This window comes from Calypte anna, chromosome 5 (genome assembly GCF_003957555.1).
Source record: "Calypte anna isolate BGI_N300 chromosome 5, bCalAnn1_v1.p, whole genome shotgun sequence".
In the NCBI taxonomy this organism is placed as follows: domain Eukaryota; kingdom Metazoa; phylum Chordata; class Aves; order Apodiformes; family Trochilidae; genus Calypte; species Calypte anna.
This window is the reverse complement of record NC_044250.1, coordinates 7,542,863-7,570,058: the sequence shown is the minus strand read 5'-3', so window position 1 is coordinate 7,570,058 and position 27,196 is coordinate 7,542,863. Positions and strand designations below refer to the sequence as shown.

At 36.5% G+C, this 27,196-nt stretch overlaps 1 protein-coding gene across 1 annotated transcript in view; it reads right to left on the bottom strand.

Annotated features, from left to right (window-relative positions):
- The window catches only part of PPFIBP2 (PPFIA binding protein 2), an 82,188-nt gene that overhangs the window by 40,913 nt on the left and 14,079 nt on the right, over positions 1-27,196 (bottom strand). Inside the window, exons 3-4 of the mRNA XM_030450977.1 lie at positions 18,582-18,796; positions 648-737 (exon numbers count right to left, since the gene is read on the bottom strand). Coding sequence (XP_030306837.1) covers positions 648-737; positions 18,582-18,796 — 305 coding nt within the window. The remainder of the gene's footprint in view (positions 1-647; positions 738-18,581; positions 18,797-27,196) is intronic.

Here is a 27,196-nt window from a genome sequence, read left to right as displayed (position 1 = left end):
ATAGTTAAGTTTTGTTTGTTTTCCACAGTTAGTAGTAGGGCAAATACCCAGAAAAAAAGATTGGTTTTAAAGTTTGACCATGTGTTTCCTCCAGGTGGAAAACTTATATGGGACAGGGTATCTGTTTGAAAAAGTTTTGGTAAACTGAGAAATGGGAAACCTGGAAATGCTTAGGTGTGCGTTTTACTGTAACGTTTTCTTTTTCCTCTTTTACTTCCTCCTTACACTTTTTGATGTTTTACAGCAACTTTGCTACAGTATACAAGCAGGAAAAACACTAGTTCTTCCAGTTAAATAATAATGGTGACACACAGAACATAAAAGAAAATTAAAAAATCAACAGATACAAAGTAGCAAATCTAGAATGAGAACAACAAGTACACATTGTCTTGGGACTCCAGAGCATTATTTTTAAGTTGCTTTTTTCCTTTGTCATTCTTTTCCATCTTACTTCTGTTACTCCCCTCTCTTTTGCCAAGATACTAGATAGATAGATCACATAGATAATACAAATTATAAGTTAATTCCTGATTAAATATGTGACATTTGGTGACCTAATAACATTAATTTAACAGAAAACACTCTGTCACTTCTGCTTTTATTCACTGAATATGAACTACTTAGACAATATTCTCTTTAAGACATACCTGCAGTATGAGTGACTCTTTATCACCTTCTAATCGTGCCAATCTTTCTTGATAAGTTTCATTATTAGACGAATGATGATTCACCTGTGACTGGTGGAAAAGATTGCTATGAGAATCTTTGCAGTTAATATTAGAATTTCAGGCAATAGTTAATAAGAATAACGTATACTGAGTGGTTGTTCTAATACAATAAAAGGCAAAATGTGTCAGCAGACAAAACCTGTTAATTTCATATGCATTAAACCTTGCGTATTTTTTGAGCTCACTTTTGAATACTTTCTCATTTACAGCAATCAAGAATTGTACATGAATAGATTTTATGTTTCTAGCAAACCATAATGCCATGTCATGGCATTATGTCATGAGATCAAAAGAGAGAATGTCATGTGATCAAAAGAAAAAAATATTTAATTTGAAATATCTGGTCTCAATAGTTTTTTGCCAAAGTCAAGGAATAATGGTGTTTATTTTAAAATGTTAAAAACTGCCATATGTGTTATACTATTCCTAGAAATTACTGAAATTATAATTTTTTTTGTTAGCAATTAACAAATCATTTAAATTATCAAATTCTTACCAGGAACTAGTCTAGCTACATAATCACTTGCATGGATTCCTAAATGGCTCTAAGGAGCAAGACCTTCTAAAACATGGCCTGTTCCTGACTATTTCATGTCCCATTTCCTATGAATTTTAGTACTCCAGAGAGAAACACCACAATTAACAAAAATAAATCCATGTATTTATTTTAAGAAGTTTAGAAGAGTCCCATAGCTTCATCCTGCATACTAAAACATTGTGTAACTGTGGGAATGGAGCTGTTTGCTTAGAGCATCAAAAGTAACATGAGCCTCTTGTGGTTCATTTCCCAGCTCCATTGCAGGCACTGAATTTCTGCCAGGGAATAAAACACCCCGGCTGGCTTTGCAGCTAATACAAGAATCCAGCTTCACTGAGTTCCCTTCAACTATACCAGTCTGCAGCTGTCAACTCATTTATAGTTACTCGTGCAATGGCATTGGTATAATTATAACTCTCCCCCCTGACTGTCCTCTTTTTTAACAGAAAATCTGTCAATAGGACTTTTTTAGTATTAAATGTATTCATTGCTTCGTGATCTCCACTGAGGTTTACAGTAGAGGCCCAAATGTAAAACACAATGAAAATAAACATGGTGCTAATTAATGCAGATCAGGAAATCAATTTTCAAGGCCTAAAGTGTCGAACTAGGTGTAATTGTGGTATCTTTATAAACTGACCTACGAGGAACTGACACCTCGTCTCTCATAATTATGAAAGGAATAGAGAGAATCATAAAAGCATCAACACAGACTGAAAGGTGTCTGTAGAAACCATCTGGTTTGTTATGCCATCCTAGGACTGAGAAATATTTGCAATATTCTTGTCTTGCCTACTCCTTAAGATCTCCAGAAATGGTTACACAGCCTCCTCAGATAATCTACTTTTTAGCTACTGTCACTGGAACATTTTTCTTATCATGTAACCTGCATCATCTCTTCAGATTCAACCTCCTGGTTCTTACCATACAACCACAGATTAAAAAAAGGTCCTTCTCTTAGTTTCAGAAATTTTGTACATATTTGAGGACTGTCTCTGGATCTCTAATTAGTGGGTCCTCTTGGGACTAAACACACACAAGTTTTTCTGTCCTTTTCTCATGGGTTAATTTTTCAAGATCTGTTTTGTTGCTTTCTTTTGGCTCCTCTCCTTCGATTTTTCATTGTCCTCTGAAATTAAGTGCCTAAAAGGTGACACAGAACTCCAGCTGAAAATGGCTAGAATGGAAAAAACCTTTTCACAGATCCTTGGGACATGCTTCTTTCCATATTAGCCATATAACACATATTTTCAACCTATGACCCATATCTTCCAGATCCTTTTAAAATGCTCTTATTTAGTTAGCATGCTGTTCTTTGTCCTGTGCTTACTCATTGTTTCTGTTTAAATGTTTACCCTTGCATTAGTCTATACTGAGTTGCATCCTATTTTTTTATACTGTTTTTCTATGTATCAGGCTCTTCTTATGTTTTAATCATGTCCTTTAGCATGGCTGCAAGGCCCCTAATTAAATCACCTATATATTCACTTAGCTTGGTCCTTATTCCCTGTGTCAGAGGGTCAACAAGAATACTGAAGAACAGAATGTGCAGAACCTCACTCCACACTTCTCTTACCAGGATTCACTGTTAAAGAAGATGTTAATTCTACTCAGAATACACTTTTCTCACTAGCTCTTGACACTTTCATAGCAGGTACAACTAAGATCCAAGACCTCACAAAAATTACTCTTAGTATGTACATGAGTGCATAACAGACACAAACAGAAGTAGTCTCAGATAAATTAGTAAATTTTACAGTGGCTCTTGTAGGCAGCTGGCCCACTGTGTAAGGTCCATAAAAGAATGGTGACTTCATTCCCTCTTCCTCTCCTACCTGGTTTTAATTGTTTAGAATTTCTGTGTTCTAACATCTCTTTCTTTCCTAATGAATCAGTGAATTTTTTTTCAAGCCTTCTTCTTTTACTAATAATACCACTTATCCCCAACCCCCACATCATCCCTCCATGTTTATAAAAGATGAATCTTCACACTTTAGGCTGAAGGCTAAAGGCCTAAAAGATAAATGCCATCATCTTTGGCCTTTCATATTAAAAGCTGGTCAATCAGTCATACTGTCCTAAAGCTCATTCCTTCCTAGTTTCCTCATAAGTAAATACCATGCATTTCTTTATGTCTGCCCAGATAATCCTTTGACCTTGAAATATGCATCCTCAATCATAATGCCAGACATTCTGCCTGGGTTGCTACTCAAGATAGAGAGCAAAACTTTATATTGTACTTAAGAATCCAAAATTTTTATCCTTGGTGGGTATGTTTCATTAGGGCTAAAACTTCATGTCATACTGTTAAATGTTTTCTGAATAGCACGCTCACAGGCCTTCTCCAGTATGTCTCTGGCTCACAGTGGGAGACTTTCCTGCACCTAGAACATCAAATATTGAGGCAAGAATAGAAAACTGCTAAGCAGGAAAAGATCCTCTTAATTACAAAATCTGCTGATGAAGATCACCTAGTCAAGCAGATTTTGCACCCTTTCTCCTGCTGTCATGTGCTAATTTCCTAAGCTAGATTTGAGAAATGTACCTGTAACCACCTGTGTAACCACTGCCCCCAGCCAGTGAGCCCCTCCCAAGCACAGTGAGCTGCATTACTGCCAAAACATTTTTACAAAACCAATCTGCCATGAACGCAAAAAAAAAAATTAACATTTTACATATCCAGTAGTAGAGAATTAGTTCAATTTCACATCACAAATAAGATGCTTTACTACACTCACAGATACCAACTGTATAGCCTCTGAGCGACCTGAAATATCTTCTGCTGGAAGTCCAATACTCCTAATACTCCTAAACCTAATGAATTACAGAAAAGAGGAATGAAAAAAAAAAAAAAACAACCACAACTCTGTCATTAGGTCAGACAGAGTGCTCAGATAAGTACAGCAGACAGAAAATGACCTGATAAATAAAAGTAACTGACTGACACACAGCAGTTGTTTAAGCTTTGGGAAATCTCTGTGGTATGCATAAAGGCATGATAAAACAATGTAATATGAACCAAGGCCATCTTTAGATGGTTGGGGTGTGTTCTGCAGTTGTGAAAGTCAGTACTGAGAGGACAGTGAACAAGTACAGTTAGATAGCACACGTATCAGCAGCAACTGAATATGGGACCTGTAATACTGAAGTCATAAGGCTACAGACCACTCAGTTTATCACTAATACCATGGATCTCATATTGGGCTGCAGAGGGGTGAGGAGCTGGGAAAAGAAACCTGGCAGTCAGCTGGGGTGGTGATTTGTAAGCTTTTTAAACAAGTCACCTGCCTCTTTTAGAAGACAGATTATGTCATAACCCTCCTCTCTTCTTATTCAGCCCCATGAATCACCTTCAGTTCCACTGATAATTGAATAAGATGCCTGTAGCAACTAGAATACTTCCATTAATGGGGAAGATTAGGGACATGCTTGACGTATTGTCTTTTATTGCAGTTTAAAAGCTGAAAACAAAGAGTATAATCAGAGTTCAACCAGTCAGTTTTCCCCCAAACTACTAGCAACACAGAGACCACAGTAGTACATTTCAATAGTGTACAAGAAAATGTACACTACAGATTTTTTTCCAGACTACTTGGAGTTGATTATATTTAGAAGACCATGGACTTTCCATCTCTTTATTACTCTTTTTGGGTCAGCAGAACTGATGTTATGAGTCACAGTAGTTGTTATTGTGTGGTGATGAGTGAGAAGCCTACCTAGTAAACATTTTTATTTTGGCATGTGACTAGGGATATAATACAAATCTAATCTCTTGGCATGTTAGCACTAATGCAGATACACACCCATCTGAATGTATGTACATTCATCCAGTGCATCTGAGGAGGAGAAGGCTGAAACATGATTTCTGGATATGTAATTCCTGCCTTTCATCTGAGGGCAATTAATAAAGCAACAAAAAGATTTTTGATTTGCCATTGTTCCTTGTTTGTTAAATGAAAGTGGCAGTCACTTTGAAAAAGCTAACAGCAGACAGTCTGAAATTAAGAAAAGAAAGAACTAGGTAAATTGCTGTAGGCCTTACAATACAAGAAATTTGTCCAAATATTTACATATTTTCTGGATAACTGCTCCTAATACCTATTTTCTCTCCCAGATAGTTACTTAAAGGAAGATAATCAAAAGTCATAACATTCACTCTCAGTATCATGAGCTCATTTGGTATAGCAAAGGTTTGACTGTCCCACCTCTTGCTAGAACAAGTTATGAATGTGGATGCTTGTTAATAATTTGTGGTTATACCTGTAAGCCTGCATACCTAAATGGGGTTGTGCAATTTTTATTTAGAATGGTGTGTTCCAATTAAGGTCAGATGGACATATATGAATAATGCAACGAGACGACAGATGAAATTGTGTGTAAACCTTCCAACCCAAATCCCTTGAGAAAACCAAAGAAAGTTTACTAAAGACTCCAACTTCAGGTAGCAGGGTGTGTCTCAGGTTCCTTAGCTTGCAACAAAATTAAAGACAGACAGATTTGTGCATGTCCCTATAAAAGAACCCAACATCAGTTATCTGCAACACACTTCTCACAAACTGCCCACCAACTCCTCTGTGAGAACTGCTGCCTGTAATGTTATAAGTGCACTATATACACAAGAACTTCTCTCTAGCCTTCTAAGAACAGACTGCTGAGACACATACCTCCCTTAATAAAGGGTCAGCTCTGTAGCCAGACTTTGTATCTTACTAACAAAGTATCCTTGAATATCTGCATTGTTACAAACTCTTAAACCCTGCCTGAAACCAGGGAGGTACAATGGGCCTATGTCAGATGTCATTTGGCATCTCAGCCAGAATAAGCTAATCAGGACAGTTCTGAGATTGCTATCAAAGCCGCACGTGCCATGAAATACAGTATAGATGTAACCATTGTGGAGTTGTGTCTTTCTGATACTAGGTAACATATTAGTAGAGAAAGACAAGTACTACTGCAGACTAATTTTTTTTTTTAATTTTTTTTTTTTTGATACTGGCAAAACGCAGAAAAAAACTAAAATGGAGAAAAAACAGTAAAGGAAAACACATTAACTGTGCCTGTTATGTGATACAAGGACAAATTTTTTTTTGGCTTTGACCATCTGCTCTTATGTTTTGCTGCCTATCCTGTCCATACTTCTGGTCCTTCTTGGCCCAGCACTTCTCACAGGTCATTTTAACATCAAGAAAGTTGAATGGGAAAAGCTCAAGTGTTGTGTCACTTTATTTCAATTTCATCCAAACACTGCTTTGTCCCCACTGATGCTGCATGATGCCACTATACACATTATGTTACAAGCCTAATACTAAAAACCAGATCCTCTGTTCTAAGCATCTGAAAAACAGCAGCTCTATCCATTATTTTGCCTGTCTGGGTCTTGTGATTTTTGTATTTGCTGCCCTGCCCCAGTCCAAGCCTCAGAGCCCAGAGTCTGACTCAGCCAACCAACTGCAACATCAAAACTTATCCCGGCCTCTGAAGTGATTTCTGCTAATGATGAAATTGGAGCCAGCTCTGGCTTACTTCACCAGGGCTTTATGGAACTCTGTTGCAGTGACTCTCTGCTAAGTGCCATTTGTTACTCTGGAGGGTATTCAGACTTTCATGATCAGCCAAAGAGCAACAGTTTATGACTGCAGGGCTTGAAATCTTTGTATGCTATCACAGTCAGTGCCAGACATGTGACATGAGGGTTCTTGAACATTAGAATTAAAAAAGCAATTCAGATTGTTTCAACTTTTTTTTTTTTTTTTTTTTTAATCACTTGTCAAAAGAATTTGGAAGCAGACTGGGAACACTGCAAGACTTTTTAAAGTTCTCTCCCCTTGAAGAGCTTGCAGGAAAAGCAGTACTATTGATATTCTCCTTTAGTAGCCTACATGAAAGGAACCACACAACCACAATAGTAGCATTATTACTTTCTGTAAAAATCTATGCTACATTTCAGCACAGTATCCTACCTGAACATAGGCCCTGAAAATCATCCCCTCCAGATCTGTGAACATTTCAGTGTAAGACCTTCTTTACTTAAGCTGTTTCTTGATCCCTTTCTCCTTGTGTCCTCAGCGTATCCTGAATGCCACACAACTTGATAGCACCCTCAGCATTTTGTTAGCAAACTTTTCTTTTTAAAAATGAAATTTCAACTGGGAAGGGGGGTGGTAGACATAACCTCATTCAAAACCTCATTTAAATAAAAAAATTAATATGTGATCTCAAAAAACACTGAAGAGTTGTTTAACTAACTGCACACAGCACATGTTAAACAAATAGTATAATGTTTCCAGCTGCTACTTCCTGTCATCTCTTCTCTTTCACTATCCCACTCACTCTGGGTTTAAATGCCCCCCCATCCACAGTCCAGAAACAGAAAAGTTTCTAGAACCTGATGTAAATATCTGGTAAATTAACTTAAATATTCTTAGCTCTTATGGAAGACTGACATTAAAGGTGAGTATTTTAAATGCATTCACAAAACTACCCAAATTTAAAATCCTTAAATATTATATATATGTCACTTAAATATTTAACACTTTATGCTTAAAGAGATAGTAAAAAATTAGAGTACATATACACATGCATATTTCTAGCCTAGTGCCACATGGAAGCACCAACATAAATGGCATGCATAGAATTTACAGGAGAAGTACACACAGGTTAAAATAAAATAGATTTTAAAAGTATAATGAGGGGATGTGCTGCTTACATGGAAGATAATTAAATTAATATTCCAATTTAAAAACCAGTACACTGTGAAGCATCCGTTCACATCTCATTCATGGATTTTTCAAACACTGAAAATGAAATACTTAAAACCTAAAAATAAAAAGCTAAACATTAAAAAAAAAACAACTCCAAAATTAAAAGCTGACAAAAACAAAGGCATTTTTCCAAGGGGATGAGACAAATGCACAAACTGACTTTTTCAGACAAAAACAATCTCATGCAATCACTTCATGTTCAGACAGAGCATCACAAAATCTCATTTTAATAGTACTGCCTTTTTAAAAACCCTATCAATTTATCAGAGTAAAATGCACAGGGAAAAAAAAAAAGTATGACCATTTTTATTCAAAACAAAGGCATCCTAAAAAGATGCCTCCTATAAAGATCTCATACAGTTACCCTGATGAAGAGTTAATTTAAGTGCTAGTGCAAAAAATTTCTTATTTTAAAGCACAACATAATAAACAATATATTCTCATTTTTTCCATATATTCCCAGAGGTATTTACTTTGTTACATTACAGTCTCAGGAAAGCACGAGCACTTGCTAGGATCTATTGCCATTTGTTCAAAGTTTGATCCTAGAGATTCATTTTTAAAGACAAAGACAGCTGATTCTTTCCACTTTCTCTAAGCCCCCTCCTCCTCTTACATGAAGAAACATCTTTTACTTATTTCTCATGAAGCAACTTACAATATTTTACGTCTGAGGCACACAATAAGCTTCCTTTTGCAAAGCTGAGAATTCTGACTAAGATTTGCTGAAGTGCATTTACAAAGAGAAAACAAAGCCCAGCAAACCACTTACCCTCTTTAGCCACGTGAAGTGCTTGTAAATATCAATCTCACCATCCATGCTTTGGGCCCATCTCAGCAGTCACATTCCCAGGGTTAAAAGAAACTTTTGGAAGCAAACGCACTGCTTTGTACTACAGAATATAGCTGTGACTTCTTCCCCTTTCAACCCTCAGCTTCTAAAACCTGCAATGTGTGTTCACATTTTAAGCTAAATCTTCTGCTTCTGTCCCACAGGCTTATCCGATATGCTTCTCACAGATGTATATATAACACAACTGTATAAACTTCAGACTCTCCCCCAAACATCTGGTTCTTTTAAAAAGCAGATCGGCTTGCAACAAGAACAATGTAACACTAAAAACTTCAAAAATATAACTTGCTAAATAATCTTTAAAAAAGGATCTTTCAAGAATAGTATAAATCTGCAGAAACTGTTCCCTTTTAACATTGAATAATAAGCTAAAAATTATGAAGCTGTCACTGAGAAACTATTTTCAAGTCATGCCTTCTCTGGCTTTCTGTTTCAAGAGTGGCTGGAACTCATTACCAAGGACCCCTTATTTCCTGTCTCTGTTTTACTCCCTGTTTATCGTAACACTACTCAGCCTTCTCAGTTTATTTCAGGCTCAGACTAAACCTAAAAATAAGCCTGCTCTTTGAATCACTTGCCTGTCTTCTCAAAAGACATTATAAAAGAGAAAGAATTCAAGGACGATCCTGTGGATAAGTAATTATCTCATAAATACTGATATTGCCCAGAAGGCAATTTTCCATCTTAACAAAAGATGATGATACCCTTCTAAGACTTATGTCTGCTCCAGCTAAAGCTGACATCTCATGGCATGGCAACTTTTCAAACTTGCAACACCAAGATAAATACATATGCAAAGCAATGCACTGGCAAGAAGGGAACTTTAAAAAGGTTGCCTGTTACTGCGGTGTCCTCTAGTGCCTCCACACAGTAGTTATGATAAAGTTCTAATTCTTTTCAATTAACTCCATTTTCCAATGATATCTTCCACTAGTAAAAAGGGGATTTGACCTTTAACTGGGAAACTGATTTTTACACACAAAGACAACTGCTTGAGCAATATCTATTAAGAACAAAATACAGCTGTCCCCACAGAATTTTTGTCATGATCTCAAAGCATTCGCTTATCTCTTAGTTTTCTTCAGTTTCTACAGGCACACTCACTCCTGCTTTTTAGGTGAAATAAAACTGCACTTTGGAAAAGTCAGTGCCAAAGTTGCCAATCATACTAAAAATGATACATACAAAGAACTCAAAATCTGAAGCTGTATCATGCTCTAAAAGCAGTTCTTACAAGGACCTGTCTCACTTAGCCATATATCCACATTCCAGACTGTGGAAGTCACAGATACATGAAGGAGTTTCTAAAAGGGATGTGATGTTTTATTATTTCAACCATTCTTGCTAGTGACATATCTCTTTTTAGAGTCTTTCATGACACAAAGAGAGAAGGATATAAAGCCAGACTCCAGCTTTCTAGTTTTCTTCATTTATTAATTACCTGTTGTTACTTAAAGTCATAGTGCCAAGAAAAATACGGAAGATTTTTAAGAGTTTGTGCTAGGATACGTAAACCCACCAGTAAATATGGCAGCATAAAATATTTGTTAGATCTGAAGAGGACTTGAGTTGCTCTGCACTGAGAAAGTACTTATTGTATGTTGGCTGTAGAAGTTTTTACCCATCTTAAAGTTGATAAGAGCAGCTATTTCTTGAACAGTTCACAGCATCTGGCAAAAGCTCTAATACATTGTCAGTAGCCCATTTTTCTTTAAAAATCCTAAAAATTAAGATGCAGTTGATATGGTATGCTTCTCTGTCATGGCTGAGAAACAGAAAGACTGAATAGGGGTTTTCTTGACATTAGAACATGAACTCCCTGCAGTTTGAGCCATTTTCCCCCTCAGAAAAGTAGATATTTAATTATGGAGAATGAGAAATACGTCAAACTTAATCTCAAAGTATTGTGTAACCCACAGCACAACCACCACAGAGTCTCACATTCCACATTTCATCCATTTCAAAACAAGCTTTAAGAATCTCATGCCAGGCTTATTTCAGAAAGAAGGAAACATACCTATCTTAAAACATTCCACTGCTTTTATTTAAAAAAAAAAACAACAAAACCTACAGGAAAACTATACTGCTACACTTATTTATGCCAGCTGCTAGTTTGCAGTTAGGTGAGCATTCATTTCTCCTTTTAAAAATATTTAAAATTACAAACATACCTTATTTCTACCTTGTCATTTGTCCTGGATTTCATGCAAAGGTCTCCTTATTCTGTTACAGTCATTCTTCCTGATTAAAAGGTAAACGTGTCTGAATTTTTTGCATCTTATCAGCCACCAATGTTGACAACACACATTCCAGACAGTCACATGTTCACTTGCAGCCTGTCACCTGCAAGCAGAACTGTACATCCTGCTTGAGCTTTGGCCCGAAAAAGTTTCAAACAACAACTGAATGCAAATCAGTTGCACCGGATTTGATGAAAATACTTTTATGTTCCACTGGAAACAGAGGTTAGTTTCCCTGGGCAGTCTGAAAATCAGGAAAATATGTTGCAATCTGGGGATTGCTTCATTGGGTTACCACTTTTTTTTTTTTTTTTCCCCTCCTTATTTTTCAAAAATCCACGTGTATGGTGTTGTTCACTGAGCACTAGTTTCTAGTTCAATAGAGAATTACAGGACAAAGAAAAATTGCCCACTATCTTTGCAGTACCACCACTCTCAGGAGTTAACCCATGGAGAGAGAATGATGTAGTTATTATTTCCTTCCTCCCTTGAGTTCTTTATTTTCTGCAGTCCTCTCTCAAAAAATATCTGAAAACACATCATGGCCATATAAATGCAATGTAGGACACCACAATGTTTAAAATTAACAGAGTTCATATACTCCACAAACTATGAAAACCCATTAGGATTTATTTGCCAATTCTTTGCTTCTATAGAAAACTGCTCTATTTCTATACTGACTGCCGCCACTGTTGATAGGTCTAAAAACTCCATTTGCAGAACATCAAAGGTACTCACCACATGAACGTCTGCTGATAAATAACCCATAAAAACACTCAAAGAAAGAAGCCATTACTTTATTAGTCAGAGCTTTTCAAGTATTTGAAACAAGATTTTAAATCTGTTTCAAATAGTAGACATCCTGTAACTGCTTTGAAACTGGAAGTAAGAGAATGCTTTAAACAATCAGTTAAACTTCTCCTATGCCTCCCTTTCAGACCTACAAAGAGGCAAGAAAACACCCACAACTCCTTTTAGAACTAACTGTATGGGAAAGGCAATCTTAGTGTCTGATGTACACCCTCTTCTCCTGTCAGCCCTGGTGCTGAGGAAGCAGAGTTGTTTGCTTTTCACTACTATCCTCCCTGTTTCTACCACCCTGCTGAGGCCCTGTGAACATTATAAAATTATGTTTATTACTGCTGGTTAGCAATTTCATTTTTCATTCGTCTAAATTTGTGCTAAAACACAAGTTTTTGTGATTTTCTAGATCAGCACAAACTGTCAATGGCATTCTTGTACTGGCACTGCATTTCCTAAGAGATTCAAGGGAAAGGGAACAGGAAGCAGAGCAGAAGTTCTTCAACCTCCGTCAGGTCCAGGTCCCTTGACCATAACACCTCTCTTCCTTTCAGCAATATTTTCTACATCATTTTGGGTTCAAAACCCATGGCCTCTGAAAACACTAGAAGAACACAGACTTGGCCTTTGAGGCCAAGAAGTGAAATGACCAACTGCATCTTGGCAGCCACATCAGGAGACTCCATCTGAGTATGCAACAAAACTTTACTCGTCCCCAAGAACTAGCATCAGCTTTTCCTACATCCATTTCTCTGAGCTTTTCCCCATCCTAGTGTTTGGAAACGTAGGGAGTAAGACCAGATTTTAACAAGGAAAAGTTTCCTCAGCATGCTAATTCACATACCTGTCACTAGCACGCTGCAGAAAAATGCCAGAGCTTCGGAGTGAAGAAAGAAAGAATATGGGAATACACCTGTTAGGAATACATGTGTAAAACAAAATCCATGCCATTTGTGCAGGAGGAAGAAATCCTTCTTACATGGTGAGGAATGGTTTCACAGAGCTAGATGGAGCATTTCCAGTAAGATGATTTGTCTTAATTATGACTAACCGATAAAGTATAAGTAACACAGAAAGATTAAACTCTTGGAACAAAAGGAAGGAAAAAAGTTCTATGTATACAAGCAAATTTGCTTTACTTGTGATAATTTAAAATATAAATAAATAAACAAGGATCCTGGGAAGCAGACTAGGAAAAGTATTATGTAGATACATGAACAAATAATCCTTTCCCAGCATAAAATGCTCTCAGTTGTAATGGCCTAGTTCTCTGACTAAAATCTGTATTTCCAAAATAATCATACTAAGATGGCCATTAGTTCCAAGCCAGCATAGTTAACCCTCACCCTTCTTGCATATTCAGGGAGGGCAGGCAATACTTCAAACAGGTGCTAACAACTTTGGAGCCATTCCCATCTGCAGGCTGTGTGATACCACGGATCTCTAGCACTACTAAAACCTTTCTGGCTACTGCTCAAGTAATAACTACCTCTCTTCCCTTGGCTTGCATAAAGAATGTATTACCAATACTTAGATGAATTTACTGTTTATTAATTCATCCACAGACATTTCCACATTCTTGGCAGCTTCAAACATTCCTTACCCTTTGCTGAAAATACTTTTTCCATCCCAAGTTCTAGAAAAGCTGTAATTTTTTGCATGAAACTTACTTAGAAGAGGAAACTTGAGTACTGTGTTATTGCATAAAAGCTAAAAAATATTTTCTACTTAGTAGAACAAAATCACTGTGACTGCTCCCTCTCAGACAACATTAGACAATAAAGATTAACTAATGTGATATTCAGCCACATAGTGCAACTGAAAGCACTGGTGCCAACACCAGGAGGAGTGTTCGATAAATGGAACCGAATAAACTGTATTATTGCTTTTGAAGGCTAACATGCAATTTCTGTGTACTCTATAGGAAAAGTAGTCCTCTATTTCATTTGACAGTATCAATGTGTGGCTTGTCCATGATGTTTAGGATTCTCCTCAAGGGCTGAACTTCACAGCATGTCAGTAGATGACCTTGAAATCTTAGAAAGCTTAACATAAAAATACAGACCCTGCTATTAAAACAGGAATACCACCTATCTTCCATGAATGCACTTTCAGCCTAAGGCCATAACACAATTCTGTTAATCACTTCTGGTCATTGTAGTTTAAAGGTTAGTTCTTCATGCAGAGAAGACTTTCCCACCTCTGCTGACAGCTACTACAGTAAGCAGCCACGGTCAGAGATGATGGAGTTGACTCCCCAACAAAGCAGCCACAGAACATGAAAAAAAAATTGAAAAGTTAGTCCTGGTTTAAAATTCCGTGCAAGCTGAGTACACTGCCTTTCCACTAGCTTCATGGCACTCTACAGTATTCATAAATAGCTGCACATATGAGGGACAATTCTCTGCTGTTTCTTGTGTGCTGTGAGTTGCTCTAACATGCTTGGGGAAGTCGGAGGACCAGATCTTCCAGTTCAGGTCTTCCTTGCACCATCAGCTCATTGAAAAGGAGCTGGAGCACAGCAGGGGACTGGGTCATACAACTTTCCACTCCAGCTACTGCTCAGAAAACATCTCCATCTAATGTTTCAACTCGGCAAAAATAAATGTGAATGCTTACGGAATGACGACTTTTCTGCACTGTCCCAAGCAGGCTCTGCTGCTCCATTTTCAATTTAACATGTGTTAATACCACCTGGCAACATAAAGATTCAGCTATATATAGCATGACCCCCAACAGTTGAGTCACACAGTCATATCTACCAGCAGATACATGCACTGGCTTTAACTGACATTGCTCAGAATATATTCTCTTCCCACCCAGCTGTTGCTGAAAAATTCTATTGATACTTTTATAAAAGCATGTTATCAAGTACATTGAAGTGCCCAACACTGCAGTAATCCTCTGCCTCTCTTCTGAACAGATAACTCTGTAAAGTGAATCTCAGCCAAAAGGGAAAAAGAAATCAGTGGTTATGTTTCAGTGGAGCACTTCAGTATCTGCTTTAAGTAAAACTTTGAAGAAGTTTTAATACTTCACAAACTCCACCAAGTCAGAATTCTGAACTGGGGCTTACTCTTTTAACCCAACTCTCTGTGAAGACACTGAGGGGAAAAGAAAATACTTGATTTTATCATACAGTGGAAACAACCTATTCTGAACATTAGTTATGACCAAATGGCAATCAAAACTAAGAAATGTTTGCTATTTATGCTGGAAAGTCTGGGCTTCCAACTGCAATAATGAGCATGAAATACAACTAAGCACAGCATATGTCACAAGGCAAATAACATTATCTTAACAAGTTGCCTCTACCACACATTCCTCTACTATTTATTTTTCTTTTCTCCCCTTCCTATTTCCTCAAATTTAGAACATTTATACAGATTTTCAGAATTAGGCTTTTGAGAAAAAAACAACCAGGAGAATACTAATGAGTTTTCAAGAATAAGCATTTTAAGGGTCAGTATATAAAGCTACATAGTAAAGCAGTTTCCTTTAAATATAAATGTTCCACTGGAAGGAAGATCATGTTTTGGGATCCTGGAAATGAGGATTTCAATCATGCTTAAAATTGTTTTAGGATCACTATAACAAAATTAATGTTCCTCTTTACTCAGAAAAGCATTCCAGAAAGGTGTATAGAATAATGAAGAAAAAGAACTAGCAGTGTTCATTTACAATCATGAAATGAATGTGTAACTAAATACACTCACAGCTCACTAAGTCAAACAGTCAGTTGTCAATGCAGCAGTTAATTTTTAATGCTGAAATTACTACCTGCTTTGTGTCATGTCATGTGGTCATGAGCAATACTAAAATATTTAACAAGAACCATTGAAACTATACATGAGATTGCTTTATAAGAACTCTCCATGATAATCCTTTTGTTCTGTTATTAAGGCTGAAGAATTTACAATCATAAAGCATGTAAAGCACTCCACACAATCCCTTCGAGGCAAATTTTTTCAATACAGTTCTTAAGTAATTAAAAATCTGTAATTAATGATGCTTTATTCCATTTTAGCTTTGTCAAAAGATCTGTGCAGTTAGAGCAAGTATTAAATCCTCTTTCTATGACAGGTAGTAATGGTATTTCTAAAGTCAGCCTTAACTTTGTTAAACCTACTTCCTCTACCTCAAAGCAGAGGCAGCATAGTTACTGTGCCCAGTTCCAGTGCAACCTGAAGAACACCCTACATTTACCGGTCCCAGACCACAGAAAAGCAAAAGGAAGCTTTTTCAAAAAGGCACACCTTTAGTTCCACAAGTGGTGCTCCCCTTCCCTAGAGAATTGTCCTTATCCTTAGAGGATAAGCAATCACACCAAATCAGCACCAATGGTTCCATAACAAAAAGGAATAGACTAGATGCTTTCAGATGAGGAATTAAGCAAGGTAGTATCTCTCAGGAAAGAAATATGATGTCTAAAGGTTTCACAGCTCAGGCACATCTAAATTTTCTCACATCTTCAGTATTCACATCTAAAGCAGACAGACCAAGGAACGTAACAGCTGTGATTGCATCAAAATAAAATAAAGGAAACCAAACCACAAAAGACAACTTGGTGATATTTTATGATAAATCCCATAGATTGGTACTATGGAACTGAAGAAAGATAAACCTCTAGTGAGACCAGCTGTAGTATCTATAATCACCACAGAACCTTCCTGACTGATCAGTAGTAAGCCCATGTGCCTCATAGCTGACAAGAAGGGCCAAACTCCACAGTCTTATTTATTTAAACACTAGGTGAAGCTCAGCACACTAAGTGGCAATTAGCAGAGTTGCAAAGCTGCTTGATTTACAAGGCCAAGGGGCAAGTTTATGCAGAAGTTATTTTTCCCATTCTAGTACAACTGAGCTCTAGTTTCTAGGTGGTATTCCAATGCAAACAAACAATGCAAAAGAATATTCAAGTGACTTTCTGTCCTCTGACCTGCAATCTCAAATTCTGTTGTGTGGCACAAACAGAACAGCATCTCTGCTACAGCCATACTGAGCCTCAGAGAGCTTTCAGGGCTGCATTAGGTTATGATAAAGGAGCACACAAGAAAATGATTTTAATTTCTACTATGTACGTCCGTTAAACCAAAGGGTTACATGTTAAATACTGTTGTTTGATACTATCCAGCAGCAACTAGTCTTGAGCCATCTTTCTGACTCTACTTTCTGTGGTTTCCCAGAAAAGCCTATATAGGGCAGGAGCAAAACACAAATTTGACATTATTTCCATAATGCACACTGTTTGCATTGATTAAAGATGGCAGTTACAATGATTTTTTCATACATTTTTCAAGCAATTTGAGTGAAGAAGAATCATAAAATAACTCTTTTCTTGAAAGAAGCATGCTTATCTGCTTTTAAGATTGCTTTTTTTATTGCTAGTTTCTAATGCATTTCCTATCAGGATAAGATGGGAGTATTTTTGACCTGAACTATTTGTGACAGAAATGAAGGAGTTGCTTCATTCTCTAAAACCAACAGGATATTCAGGACATTCTAGAGCAGCCTCTACCTTCAAAGGAAAGTGCATGAACCCCCAAATTAAACACCTGTGGAATTAATCATCCATGAAAGAAAATCCTCCTCCAATGCATCTTATAATAGCTTTACAAAAACCTAGACAACCCCCCTATGTGCAAATAGGAGGACCTGTATCCAGAGAAGAGGCTGCTCATGCTTGTAACCAACACCATCTGGGAGAGAGGAAATGTGTGCCTGTAACTGTGAATGTGTCCATGTGCATGGCCGTGTGATTTTAACTTTTGGGTGTTAGTTATCAAACTACAATTTGAAATTTGCAGGTGTTCCTTAATGTTTCTCAAGTATCTACTGCTCTGATTTACCTGTTGTATGGCTGATGCTGATCCGAAATAGCTCACTGATCTCTAACTAATTCTGTCTTTAATAAATCAAAATGCTTCAAACTTGATGCATTTAAATCATGAGAACTGAGCAGGAGGCTTTTTATGACACTCCCAACATTTCATAGAGTAACAATTACCAAACTTGGTTTGAGGCTTCCATTGTGAATGATTCTTTGATCTACAAAGTTCTCATTTGCTATAGCTTACTACCTGACCATCCATTTTCACATATCAAGTATCATGTTTCACAACTCTGGGCTGAAATTAAGGGATTTTTCAATATGGGATATAACTATGAAATATACACTCCATTCCACTCAGCTGCATTTGATCAGATTTATTCTCAATTTCTAAGTGAAACTGCTACTCGCCACAGGACAAAGCTCTCCCAAATCTAAAGTCTGCATGCATGCTTACAAATTTTTTGCATTAAAAATATAAAAAGGTCTACAAAAACATCTGTTAGCATCCATTTTCTAGCAAGCCACTGTGCAAATGTGCACCCTCCCTTTACATGTCTTTAAAAGAAGTGCAGAATTCACCAGTACAGAACTGTGCAAATACTATTTCCTTGTTCTGTCTTTTACCAACTTCTTGTACTTCTTATACCTGCAGTTTCAGTAGTCAACACATGAAGTGCCAATATCCTCAGCTTTTTATGATTTCTTACCATCCCCTGCAGAACTCCAAGTATGCAGATTTCAGTTAGTATGAAAATAACTAAGATACTGGAATACTTGAACCAATGCTGTTTGTAAACAAAATGGAAAAGTTACAATGAACTACTCACCAGATTCTCTTCAAACCACTCCCGTATGCACACGGCTGTGGCCCCTGGGATCTGATTTCGCAGGGCTTCTTTCTCTTGAGGATCCTCCAACATTTCCAATGCCATCTTTAGATCTTCCAGGAGATGTAAAATTTGAAATGTGCCCAAGTAGACGGATGGAGCAGGTGACACAATATCATAACCACCATTAGCATACTCTGTAGCTGACTTTGTACCTAAAATGAGTAAAATCAGTAGGGTCAATAATGTTATATAATTGTTTTGTAAGTGCCAAATATATAGGTATTACACACTACAATGTCTGGACTTCAGGTGCTAACTGACAAGTACCAGTATTTCAGACTTTGAAATACCTGAGTTAGTCTCTAGACAAATAATGAACACAGGAGAATTAAATGTGAGATATATGTACAAGCATACTGAAAAAGAATTTTGACCTAGAAAACATCTGGAATGTCTGCTACATGAAACTAAAACCTTACCACAAATCACCTGTAATTTTCGATAGTTACCATGAGATGTCACTAACTTCTCAGCTACTTAGAGGTCCACACACAGAGTAGTGTTAAGCAATGGAAGAAAGATGGATACACTCCCTTGACACGAAACTTAAATGCAAATAGATCGTGTCACCAGGAGTAGAAAACTATGTGACCTTGAGCAGGTTTAAAACCCTCCCACAGAGAAGATGACCCAAAAAGTTAGCAATAAAAATAGCTAATGAACCTTCCCCAGATCTCTAAATTACAAAAAGCTCTCTGAATTGCACTATCTCCCTCCTGCCAGCCCTCCAGCACTATTATTTTCTGAAGAACAATTAAGCACAGCAAAGGTATCTGTCTTGATGGAAGAATTATAAACAACACAAATTCTAATACCTCTGACTCTTTTTGTCTTAATACAATATTTCATTGACATGCACATTAAAATGAGCTCTTCCCTCTGTCCTGAATTTCAGACTTTGATTTAATGTACCTTTGTTTCTTAAGAACTAGTCAGATGCAAAATGTGCTCTCCTTTTTATAGTTTTTATTTACTACTCATTGCCTGATGCACATAATAGACTGTACTCATGTCTGTTCTCTCTGGCATAAGCAATCACATTATCTCTATTGTACTTCATGGATTTTTTTTTTTTTAGGCTTTTTATAATTGGTATTGTCCTCCCTTCAGTCTTTTAATTTTGTAACCTACTTTATGGGTGTATGGTTTATCCACGTGGTATATAGTATTCCTTGGAAACCTGCATCATGGGTCTACACAAAGGAATTATTATAATCTCCATACTATTCTTTGTTTTACTCCTGTGTTGAGCATTATTTAAATCACAATTATGAAAGAAACAGAAATCTTCACTGTGAAAATGATTTAGTTTTTTTTTTCTCCTGAGCAGAAGTACCTAATTTGAAAGCCAGATGTGTAAGTAATTCAAATTTTCTTCTTGGATGTGCACTGTTTTGCCTTAATGAATGTCAGTTTGCCTGTGTTTATTTGTCTACCATGATTTGGACATTACAAACATTTGAACCCAATGGTTCATTTAACATATAGCCTGATATACAACTAATACCTTAATGTAACTCATCAGTACACTGACTCTCTAGGTCCTAGTACACTGAAGTGCCCTCTGAACCTAGATAAGCTTTTAACCAAAATGCTGATAATTTAATCCTAATATTGTTTCCCACATCAATCACTTTTGATCCAAAACAGTATTTTTTTCTCTAATTCTCTGAATGCTTAACTTTACTCAAAAGCTTTTAGAAAAATTCTGGATAATATTAGCCAGGTTTTCTTCAACTACAGCTTTAATGATGTTGTCAGATTTATCTTTGCAAAAAACAAACAAACAAATCCAAAGTGTTATGAATTCTGCTTTATTATGTATGTGGTTTTTTGCTTGACTGTTTTAAACAATATAAAACCATCCCTAAAAAATTTCTCAAGTTTTGCAAGGCTCAGTAGCAGGGATTATTTTTCTTTTTTTTTAACAGGAGTTTGTAAAAAGGTTAAGACTAAATGAAATACTACACTAGTAAAAATAAGAGTGTTGCATGTTTCTGTTGACTTCTGTTGCTTATGAGTTTATTTTAATACCTCAAGTGTCAGATCTCATTTAATTTCTGGCTAAGACTGGCCAAGATAAAGTTTCTTCAATATCCGGTGCTACACAGACTGCTGCACAGGACAGCTTCACCTCCTGTAACAGCCTTGCCTTCCTGAATGATTTCCTTTTGAGGAGAGGACCAGCTGTTTTGCTGGATTTGACTATTCTAACCACTAAAAGATGTTTTCTTGTGCATATCTATACACTCAGTTACATATCCCAGCTTGCTTGTTGGTTTTAATGTACTTCCTAAAGCAAATTAATATTAAACTCTAGCAAGTAAAATTAGCAGATTTCCAGATGAGTATGGGTTGCTTGGATCACATAACCTTTAAAATTTTTTCATTCAGCCAGAATGGTTCACTACTGGCTTTCCAAGAGAGATATGCACATTATCTTCTTAAGTATCATTGATGTAAGTTTTAAAAGATGTCGTTTCCTTGGCTATTGTGACATTAGAACTTTTAAACTAGCTCCCTCAGTCTTTCTTTTGGAAAACTCCATGTAAATTTTCTGTTGTTTTGTTTAGCAAGTACTTTTCATGCAAGAAAACTAGACAGGATCCAAAGTTACTTCATAGGCAGGTTTGGTAGTTACCCCTTCAATGAACTGACAATTTAAAATTGATATGGAATGGGAAAAACTTAATGGAGCATTCTGCTACAGCATTCGGAATGTTATTTGTATGAAAACTTTATATACAGCCAAGGGAGAAACAAACAAACAAAAATCCACAGAATCAAAACAAAATCATAAACTTTCAGGCCCACAATCAATACTTCAGGGGTGAAATAAAAGCCATAACCTTTAAGATAAATCCAGATTTTGAAACAATTGTTCAGGAGTTCATTTAATTACACTAGGTAGTTTATACAGCCTAATGTACAACTATACCATACATAGCACTGTAACTTTCTGAAGAGTTCATCTGAACATGACAACTGATGTACTTTATACTAGGCAAAGAAATGCAGAATTCAACATCTTAATTTAGAAAGCTTCCTGTTTTACTGCCTAAATTCAAATGAATCCCAGGCTTGCTTCTCTTGTTTTCCATGTAGTTTTGTATTAAGTACAATGTATGTGCTCACCAGAAGGACAAGAACACACCCTAAAAAACAGAATTAAAAGTGTGTAGGAGCAAATAATTACATTTCTTCATTTGTTTAAGCCTTTACATCATCATCCTGCAAAGCTCATTAGGTTTTAGCACCAGACAGCAAGAATTAGGATCTCCTTGCAGACTGAGGCAAAAAAAGAGATGCCACAGTGCAAGCAGAACTCTACATGGTTACCAATATACTCTGCCATTAACAGCAATTAATTTGTGTGTAGCTTTATTATAGGCAGTTGAAGTGGGAAAGAACATTGCTCAAGCATAAGAATTTTATAGATACTCAGGAAAAATGAGTGCAGATTTGAACTCTTGCAAAAAGGCTCACTTTGTATAGCCTTGAGCAAGTCAGTCTTCCTGTGTCTCATCGTTTTTCAGGGGTAAACAGGACACAGGGGAATCTTTTGTCATTATGTTTATATAATACTCAACACCATGGTTTCCTAGAGTACTACTAGAACACAATTAATCATCATAAATGTCTACCTTAGATGAGTAGGAAAGAAGAAAAAAAGTATTGGAACCAAGATACTCTAAATAGTTCAGTTCTGACTTCTACATACAGTAGATGAAGGAAGTTAAACGTTGTCACACAGTAGATGTATGGTAGAAAGACTAACAAAAATAATTTAAAAACAGGTAACAACTTTAAGTTACACATTTCCTACATCCTGACTATGCAAGCACATTTCAGTTCAAAGTTCTTTCCAATTAGCTGAATGGCTTCAAAGAAACGTTCCTTTTGGGCAAATACATAACCTATTCAGAACACAGCAGTACTGGTATCTTGCAGAAGTAAATTAATAAGCAGAAGAAAGAAGCAGAAAGCCTTGCCAGTGTGAAAACCTCTCCTGAGCCTACATCATATACATTCATCCAGGACCCAGCTTGCACCACTGTTAGAAGTAGATACTGTTTCTGATCTCTCTTAGCTGCACCTTAGCTTCTGATCCCCAGCGTTCATCCTTTTCATTCTAAAAATGAGTTATAGAAAAAAGCCCCTGATAATACATAACACAAATATCAGTGGCTTAAAAAAAAAAAAATACATATCTATATTTTCCTAAAGCTGTTAACTCCTTTAGTCCAAAAAATAGCAAAAAACATCAAAAGCCCCCCATGATAAAACCCAAAAGCTACTCCTCTGCTGGGATATGGATGACTTTCTAAAGCTGTCAGACTCAAGGGTAACAGTTTTGGTATCTTATCAACAGTGGTCAAAATAAAATTATACATATATTTTCTCTGGCCTTTCAGTCAATCAATACACTGGTAGAGAACTTTTTTTTTACCTGAGATTTTACTCAGTGAGCATAAAGGGTGTCCAAGTTCTTCCTCTGTCCTTCAAGACTAAAAAGTGTCATTTTCTTTGAAGCACAAGTCTCTTTTTCCCATGAAGACAGCCTTGAAAACATGAATTTCCATCAACTAGTAATATAATCTGAATGGGACATGATTCAGCCTCCTTGTTCCTAAGCCCTCTGTCACAGGAGTGAAGAGGCAGCTCACACAGTCCTTTCTCTTAATACTGCAATGCAAATACATCACAAATGGTGTGTTTTGAATCATGGCTCGTACAGCTTCTTCTCAAATCTCTGCTTTTAGATCTTTAACTACAGGGAATAGTAACTATTAAGCTGGATTAGCAGGAAGCCCTAGGAAAAAATTTCTAAACCTAGAAATGTTAATGACCACATTCACATACATGTTTCATGCAGCTCAGATGATTTTCCACTGAGCTTTTTTTGTTTTCAACCATGTGTGGAATCCTTGAGACATAGAACGGCCTCTAATTTCTTATGCAAATTATTTATGTAATGACTCAACCTTTTTACTTTTACATGCTTATAAACTCTTAAGCTGTGATGTGCTGCACATTAGGTGCTGTCTACCCAGCTACAACAAAATGATCTCTCCTATCCAGGAACACAAGCTGAGTAGTCTTACAGCTGGTGAAGAAAGAAAGATGGCTTATGCTTCTATGATGAAAATTTGTGGCCAAGACTCCATCACAGGGAAAAGCAGGATCAATACATTCTATTAAAAACAGATATTTGCACCAATTTTCTCCCTTTTGTATTTACACACACACAAATGTATGTTTAGGGCCAGTGAAACCACTGATCTAATTGAAACTGTTGTGAGACAACAAATGCATCCTTTCAGTACAACATCTGTAATTGCTCATAGCAGGCAGCAGTAAGCAACTGGTAACATGACAAAAAAAAAGTTGGGTTCATGACAAAAATGAAACTTTGAAAGCATAGGGAAATAAGAATAAGCACAATGAGTTTGTGAGGAAATAAAGGCATCTTGTTTTATAAAAATTACACTATTTTGATTTTTGGAAAGACTCTCAAGTCAATTTTATCACATTAAAGAGGAAGCTGAGATGCTATGCTTTTGAATTTAAAGAAACTCCATGTTTGATAAAATGTTTAAATTCAAATCTTAGAAATCTGTTCACTAGCCTGTTAAACAACTGAGTGACTCATGTTCTGAAAAACAGATAACATCATGTAAACCACAAAAGGACCTTTGTGTCTCAGATATTCAATTCTTGATTTAACTTCCTTTCTTTGCTACATATTGTATCATATTTCTTTTACAACCTTTTCAAAACCAAATACAAATACCTCTGATGTCTGCCTTTGATTTCACATAAGCACAGTATTGCATTTTTGGTAAGTCAATGTAGGTGCCTAGGTCATAATTATATTTTTGTTGGTTTATACTGAGAACTGTTTGTCTTATGGCAAGTGATAAAGACTTTAAAGTATATTTCAGTTGGAAAGATTTCTCCATTTTTAATTAGTTTTACCTCTTACTTTCAAGAAAATTTCTCATGTTGTTTTGGCAGAAAGGCAGAAACACATTCAAGGGAAGTCAAAGACCCACTTGATCAGTAAAGCACTGTGAGACTTGGACCGTCAAATGACCAGCTTGTTTTACACAAAACAATTTTAAGCATCTTTTTTTGCAAAATTCATCATTTGTTTGTAGGAAATAAGCCTTCAGTGCTTTCAGTTCTCTAAGATTCTGTAGCCTGCCCTGTTTACAGAGGGAAGTCATCAATACAAACAAGATTTAGAGTCCTCACTCTCTCTCTTATGCTCAGATTTGCTCTATCTGTGAGAAAGTACACCTGCCATAGGGAAAGTATGGGAAGCATGGTCTGGGACAGGAGCCCAAATAGTGCGAATGACCTCTGGCAAGGTTAAGCACTCAAAACTGAGGAAATTCCAAACTTCAGGTTGCTATGGCAACCTTGGGTAAGGAATGAGTAAATAATGCTGCGTGCACACAATCAACATGGAATTTGCCATGTTTTTCACGTGCTTTTAAAACATAGATCAAAACTCTACCTGAACAGTTAATGCAGAGTGTTAACTGGAAGGCTACAGCATGTGTAAAGCCCTTACAAAATGTAATATGAAATGGCTGCAGTGGTTATTCAGTTACCCACCATCTCGTAAGGACACGTCTTAGATGTTGGTAATGTCTGTTACACACCTTTACCAGAGAAACTAAATTTTGAATTTGAAAACATAGCGAACCTTGAATAAGACAGAAGTGATATGTGACACAAAGCCATCTAAAGGATACAAATTGAAAAAAAGAAAGCAATTCTTTAGTCATGCCTCATCCAGTGTGTATTTCAAACAACACCCACCTACACCTCCCCCAGCACACACCAAAAAATGCAGGATTAAGTGCTCTCTGTCTGGTCTGGACAGTTTCAATCCCTTATGCAGCAGAACAGAATTGTCTGTCTTCTTCCCTTACAGTGCTGTGAGCCTAGTCCTTAAATTGTGAATTAATTCTGTGATGATGTATGTGTCTATTCATGTGTAAAGGTTGAGGTGACTAGGAAATATTTTGATTTAGTGAAAACTTCATTCCACAAAACTTAAAATTCACCCGAATGGGTTCAAATGAGAGTGTTAGCATTCTTTGTGCACTCCTGTATTTTGAACCCATGTTCTAATCACTTAACAACAGGTGATTTAGTAATCTAAGACATCCAGGAACACAACACAGCTCTGGAACTTGTAGTCAGTTGCTTTCATAGTAAAATTGTGATGCGGCATGACAAAAAAAAGAAGAAAACCAAACATCCCCACAAACAGGTCCTCCCTTGAAATTCTGGAGAACAGATCCTGTGAGGAAAATATATTTAAATTCTATTCAAATCTTGTTAGTCTCTTAATATAATTTCTCTTAAAGGCCCCTTTTTTTCAGCAAAGTTATGGGAAATGGTTGGGTTTGTATCATAGAGACAAAGCAATGAACTAAATACAAGGGTTCTGACACCTCAAGAGAAGGATATTTAAGTGTATGCACTTACAAATTCTTAACAAACTTTGAAATTATTTATATTTGTAGATAGTTCAGTACTAGTACTTGTACTGAAATATCAGTATACACATGATAATACATGTAACTATTTTTCAGTGAGCAGTAATTGCAGAAGCTCTGGTTAAAAGGAAACTCAAAATTACACTGATTACTTGGTAAATTTGAAGACATTCTGTAGCTGCAGCAGGCTGTAATATTGTGACAAAAATTTTTAGGTCTTACAATTATGGTCATTATTCACAAAAGAACAGAGTGAGCTTCTAAATTATTAACATCGAGAATCCCTACTTATTTTTTTTAATAGAAAATAAATAAATTTTAACTCGTTAGGGTATATTGCCAAGAAAAATAATCAAAATGTATAGTCCTTTAAAGAAACACATTCTAATAAACAGGAACAAGCTGCATAAAAATGATAGTATTGACTTGGTCAGACATCAGAGGGAAGCAATGCTGAAGTCATGGACATCAAATAAAGAACATGGAGACAGATCTGATAGATGAGTGCTTTCTGTAGAGAAAGCCTCTGTTTGGAGTGCAAGTCATTCTAGCTAATGGATAAGTCATGTTCACTGACAATCACATTAGCCCTTTTTGCTATTTTAGTCAAATAAGGCTAATCATTTAGCATGCCTAATTTATATAGCTATGAGGGTGGGTTATCAGTACAGATGTACTGAAGCATAAAAGACTTGGGAGCACTGACCTATCTGTCAAATTGGATCATGCCCAGTGAAATTCAATTTGTTAATCTTGCTTCACAGTCATACTCTCATGTACTCTAAACATGAATATATTTCAAATTTCACTGAGATGCACAGTCTGCAGGGAAACTTTTTCTTTGGATTAATCAGAATCATGTATGAACTATGTTAGTATTTGCTGTAGGGGATAAGACTTAAAATTAGAAGGCTAAATAAAAACAGGACTGCAAATCAGTAAATATTTGTAATGTGCATATGCATCCCCAGTTCTTACCTTAAAGGGTAGGACCACAATCTAATATTTTAATGATAGCTGAGTAATAGAAATCAG